Below are 5,912 nucleotides of genomic sequence, written 5' to 3'. Positions count from 1 at the left end.
ATTTATCAAAACCTGGCAACTCGCCCTATTAGAAAAAATAATATTTAAAAAATGACGTTGTTTACAATATTTACAGGACTTCATATCATTCTTAAAGTCCACATCTTTAACTTCTCAGGAGCCTTGCACACTTTTATCATGATAAACCATCTTTTGAAAACACAAACACTTCGCTACAACCTCAAATAAAAAATCACAGATAGCGGAGGTAAAAATTTTAGCGTATTTTGGGCCTCCCATTCAAGTCATAAACACCCTCTACATCACCGTATTTCACTCAAGTCAAGCATGGAAGACACGTAAAACACTGGGAACTATCATTAAAAACCCTTAAAAGGCACTTGTGACTCGAAATAAATTAAATGAGACAAATATAAATAATTAGTGGAAGTCGAGCATCTGGGACCGGCATTTTGGGCGAGAGTTGGTGATGACGTCACAAGCCTGGGGCTCGTGACGTCATGTAAGTAGGCCCGCTTCTTCCTACTGAGCCTCTATAGCACACAAATCAGGTCAGTTGCGGATATATCTCCAACAACTGACATGAAAAGATTGAGGGCCTATGGTTCCACTTACCCCAGACCCGTCAGGCCTGTAATGAGTAAGATAGATGCAGATATTAACGGCTGAGAGAGAGGCGGCGGGTCAGGAGATCGGTTTGTTTACGTTTTCAAGACTGAATTATTTGTGTTTTATAAGTATGTGCAGGTGTTAGTTCACTGATATATTGTCCAGGAGGTTACCAACGTTAGGTTATGACATGGCACCACCGTGAAATGATGAGTTATACCAATATATCACTTACGTTAGGCAAAGATTGCTCCGCGGCGGCTGTCCGTGTCCTGATTAAATAGTAAGTTTCTCTACTTTGTAGAGCTTTGCTGTTACTGTTCTGTGTAAGGTTTCAAGGGCCGTATTCTACAAACCATCATAGCTAGTGATGTGATTGTAGACAAAATGGTGCATTTTAGACACAAGTCCCTCAATGACAGGCTCTCACCTTGTGACTCGTCATAAGTGCCAAGACAGTCTGTTGTAGCGCTGCCAACCACTGTCTTAAAACTCTTCTCAGCATGGTGAGAGCTTGTTTTTATGTACCATGGCATGATCCCCGACAGTTTTTGATATTAATTAATGATAAATATCTGTAATGATGGCTAAATAATGTCCTTTGATGGAGTAATTTATCATTATAGATAACTGCCAAGAGGGTGCGATCAGTTTTCCAAAAACTCAAACAAACCTTGCTCTGAGTGGCTTGCATGTGTCATGTGTCAGGCTGTTGGGCATAATCTTCTGTTTGTCATGTTTCTTTTGTTTGGATACACAGTCTTACTATGATGTCAAAATAATTAGAATTGTAGAAATTATGTCAAGGATCTATTTCTTTGTATACTTATATAAAGTTGACAAGTGATGAGCCCAAAGACCAGCAGTGGAGTGACGGTCAGGCATTCAGTGAGACCTGAGGCTGACTGTGTAGAATACGGCCCCAGAATGATGGTCTGTGTTTTGTGTATTTATGGTGACAATGTAGCGTTGCAAGGGACAACATGCTGTTTGAGACCAAAGCCATTGTGTAAGAAATCATTGTACAGAGTTGATAGTTCCTCCTAGACTTTGCAATGAAATTGCTGTCAAAATACTATTATGTTATTGTATTCATTTTTTTAATGTTATATTAGACAAATGTATGGATGACCTGTTCATACAGAGACTGCTGCCATGTATGTGCAGGCCTCATGGTCCATCTTGCAACTTTCCTAATTTTTTTCTCTAATACTTTGTAAGGTGAAAATATTCCCAGACTAAAAAATATAAAATTGTCCCAAGTTAGAAATTGCAGAAATTATTCTAAGTTGAAATATAAAAATTGTTGTATGTTGCAAGTTGTAAAATTTCTGTTGAAAATTGTTAAAATTTTCCTAGCTGTTCAAATTCTAGTGTTGCTTTGTAAAAATATCCTAGCTGTTCAAATTCTAGTGTTGCTTTGTAAAAATTTTCTAAGTCGAAAGTTTTGGTAGAGTTTTCATCAGATTTGTGTAAAAATTTTCTAGTTGAAATTTGTAGTTTTCTAGCTGTACAAATTCTGGTGTTACACTGTAAAATTTTTCTAAGTTGAAAGTTTTGGTGGAGTTTTCAGAGTTGTGTAAAAATGTGTTGATTGAATAAAAGTGAAGGAAGGGAGACTCTTCAATGTATTTTTAACCCAAATATACATCTGCTCTTTCTCCGGAGACTCTTCGGAGTATTTATGACTTAGCACAGTTTTTGAGGCTGTTTTGCAGGGATTTTTTGCCATTTTTTGCTGCTTTTTAGCAATTTTTCAGCATTTTGGGGCAGTTTTGCAGGAATTGCCATTTTTGCTGCTTTTAGCAATTTTTCAGCATTTTGGGGCAGTTTTGCAGGGAATTTTCCCACTTTGCTGCTTTTCAGGAGCAGTTTTGTAAGGACTGGTTTTTCAGTTATATTCTTTTAACTGGTTTTCAGTATTCTTTTAACTATTTCCTACTGCTTTTGAGCTTTTTTAGGCATTTCACTGAGAATTGGCCCAATTGAGTGAGTATCTCAGGGTTCTTTGATATGTTGAATGGTTGGTTAACTTGATAGAAAGGATTACTCACTTTGTGACAAGCTGTATGTAGTATTATTATATTGTGGGGCTTAACAAGGGGAGGCTTGAGTTTAGATTTTAACTGAGGTGAGTGAGGTAAGGTTAAGCTCCAGAGCAAGTCTGGTTATGTTTATTTCATAAACGGTTCCTATAAAAAAAAAAAAATAATGGAATTAAAGCAATATCAATTTTCTTATTATGATTTATTATTAGTACTAACACAACAGTCATGTGGGTCCATCACAGAACATAAGGAATAACAACATTACACATGTGGGCACATTCACATTAGATGGAAGGAATAATAAATAACATTACAAGAGTGATTGGCAACATGTATTGGTTAGGTTAGATGAAGCAAGGCAGTCTGTCCTGTCCTCCCTCCCTCCCTGGATGAGGCAGCAACATGTATTGGTTAGGTTAGGTTAGATGAAGCAAGGCTGTCCTGTCCTGTCCTCCCTCCCTGGATGACGCCGAGTGTTGCCAGGTCAGAGCTGGTGAGAGGCAGGGTCCAATTCCTCCATGAAAGGCGCAGACAGTTTGTGTCTTCCAGTGCAAGAAGAGCCAGTTTCCTGCCGCAGGTTGAGGGTGTTAGGACACGCTGGTTTGGTTCTCCCTCCAGTAGTGGCAGGACCTGTAAAAAATAATTTTACCTTTACACTTTAATCATGAACAACCTTGTCCTCAAATGTAGGACAGGTGTGGTGTGGTGTGACCGCCCTGTAAATGTTTAGTGGATTCCATTTTACTCACCGCAAGTTATCTCCAATCCTCTTTATTAAAGTATTCCTTAAAAAAAAGTAATTCCTTAAAAAAGTAATTCCTTAAAAAAAACTAATTCCTTAAAAAAAACTAATTCCTTAAAAAAAACTAATTCCTTAAAAAAACTAATTCCTTAAAAAACTAATTCCTTAAAAAACTAATTCCTTAAAACAACTAATTCCTTAAAACAACTAATTCCTTAAAAAAAAAGTAATTCCTTAAAAAAGTAATTCCTTAAAAAAAATTCCTTAAAAAGTAATTCCTTAAAAAACTAATTCCTTAAAAAAAGTAATTCCTTAAAAAATATATATATTCCTCATTCTCTTCTGATAACGAACGTTCGAGTTTTGCTTGTAACACCGTTATATTACCTTTTAACACCAAGACAGAACCAGGGTTAAAAAAGAGACCCTGGACAGAACAGTTCCTGATAGCCTGTACGCCTCATGGAGGCGGTGAAACGGCCCGGCCCATACCTGTGCCGAACCACACGCCTCCTCGGTCTGCGTCATCTTCTGAAGAGAGTGAAACACATGCGCCTCCACGAAGTTGGTAATGCGCAGTTGCGCAGTTGTAGGGACGCCTGTGCCAGATTTGTGGCGGGTCGTGCTCCACCTCCTGACTGACGCCCGAGACTTGCTTGCTCCATGTTTAGGGGATGGCCGGCATGACCCGACCTTGTCCCTCGTCGTATACACCGCCCCTTGTTGTACACTCCTGCAACAAGAAAGTCACCAATCAATCAAGAAACATCTGCTGTCATTAATTCCTCTTTAATGACTAATCCAAGACCTCTGATATAGGGACAAATTGCACAGTATGATCAGAGTGACTTGCCTCAAATTCAATGCAACTGCGTATATTACTGATGGAACTAACTAGCGTATGGTGCTGCACCTAGCTAGTGCACCACAACACCCCGAAAATTATTACTCGACTGTTCTTACACTTACTGCACCAGTGACTAGTGGTACACTGCACCAGATAGTGAGTAGTGGTGTACCTCACGTGCACCACAACACCCATGAAATAATTACTCTATTGTTCCTACACTTACTGCACCAGATAATGAAAACTATGGGTAATTGAACATCCACAGAATATTGTGGCACTGTCCCAAGAAACAGTCCCACGCGATCGCCTCGATTCCCGGCTCCCACTTCGCAGCAGCGCAGCTCCTCCACCCACCTGATTTGACGTCACAAGAGAAATATGGTTCATAATTTTGTTTTTGCGCATGGCTTCCTCGAGACATGGCATGTATTTCAAGGGTTACGCAAGGGTAAAAAGGTTGAGAAACCTTATTCTCTGTATTTCCATTTTTCATATTAGTTTTCATTCTCTCTCTCTCTCTCTCTCTCTCTCTCTCTCTCTCTCTCTCTCTCATGAAGCCACTCTGACCAATAGCGTGGCTTCACATATGCGACGTCAAATCACCAGGGTAGAGGAGCTGCGAAGTGTAAGCAGGGAATCGAGGCGATCGCACGAGACTTTATCGGGGACACTGCCAATATAAATGGTTACTACACAGCCATTTCGAAGCTTTTACACAACAAAAGCCTTACTCATTCATAAACTATTAAAGAAACTGGGGTGCCGTGACGTTAAAGCACGATCACTTGTTTGATGCTTTACATATAAAATGGCACACTGGTTCACAACACATACGAAACTGGGGTCGAAACGTCACGTTACCCAACAACTCTCACACAACTCCTTATCCCACTACCCTAACAACCCTACACGTAGCTCATGCCAAAGTTCGTGACCGCTTAGCCTACATCTGCGCCACCGCTCAGTGAGGGGAAGCCGAGATACACTAAGGGAGACCCAAGAGCCACTAAAAGCACCCTTCAGCCTTGCTATCAATGCACACCAAAGCCACGAGTTATGAGCATGTGCTGCGTTCAACAAACAGGTTACAACTTCCCATTAATAGAACACTACGCGTTATTTTATTACGGAATGGCAACTTACAATGCATATTAAGTGTTACCAAATAACCAAATTGATATTCAGAAATACACTATAAACAAGAAATACTCTATAAACAAACCGTTCCACGAAGTGCCAAGCAACACTTCCTATCATCTGAAATACATCTCGTTCATGAGAAACGGGCAAAGTTCCTTCACTACACACGGAAACACCACCACTGTACAGTGTCTAACATACCTTCCCGACATACAACAGGAACACCACCAAACCAACACCTTACAACGAGGCAGAGGACAGACACACTTCTCGGCGCACACACGACTCACCTCCACGATGCCAACACAAGAAATCGTCCCGATGTCCCTCACTGCTATCCGCTTCACCTCCTCCTCCTACTGCCCCCCCCTCCTCCTCCCTCCCTTGTTTGCAGTAAAGACACTTAATAACTAACTAGCCACTCTCGGTGAGCATCGTTCTATGTAAGCATTGTTACCTTAGTCTAAGCCGGTGGTTACCCACGCCACGTAGGTCCCAACCCTCCTCACTCACGTCACACTAATTTACATAAATTTATGTCTAGCCATTCATCTATCTGTCT

General features: G+C 40.4%; 1 protein-coding gene across 3 annotated transcripts; it reads right to left on the bottom strand.

Moving 5' to 3' along the window:
- Positions 1–2,802: 2,802 nt before the first annotated feature.
- Positions 2,803–5,675, bottom strand: LOC123510003. Of its 3 annotated transcripts, none has more exons than XM_045264689.1 (3): positions 5,552–5,675; positions 3,853–4,093; positions 2,803–3,248 (listed from the first exon to the last, which is right to left on the bottom strand). In XM_045264689.1, the coding sequence occupies exons 1-3, from the start codon at positions 5,560–5,562 to the stop codon at positions 3,030–3,032; spliced, it is 471 nt and encodes a 156-aa protein (XP_045120624.1). In that variant the 5' UTR covers positions 5,563–5,675; the 3' UTR covers positions 2,803–3,029. The 3 variants fall into 3 exon arrangements, with proteins under 3 accessions (XP_045120624.1, XP_045120618.1, XP_045120632.1); XM_045264683.1 differs by lacking the exon at positions 5,552–5,675 and adding an exon at positions 5,433–5,496; XM_045264697.1 differs by lacking the exon at positions 5,552–5,675 and adding an exon at positions 5,433–5,496 and having other exon boundaries at positions 3,231–3,334.
- Positions 5,676–5,912: the final 237 nt, after the last annotated feature.

This window comes from Portunus trituberculatus, chromosome 3 (genome assembly GCF_017591435.1).
Source record: "Portunus trituberculatus isolate SZX2019 chromosome 3, ASM1759143v1, whole genome shotgun sequence".
In the NCBI taxonomy this organism is placed as follows: Eukaryota; Metazoa; Arthropoda; class Malacostraca; order Decapoda; family Portunidae; genus Portunus; species Portunus trituberculatus.
The sequence above is the reverse complement of the archived record's forward strand: the minus strand, read 5'-3'. Positions and strand labels throughout refer to the sequence as shown.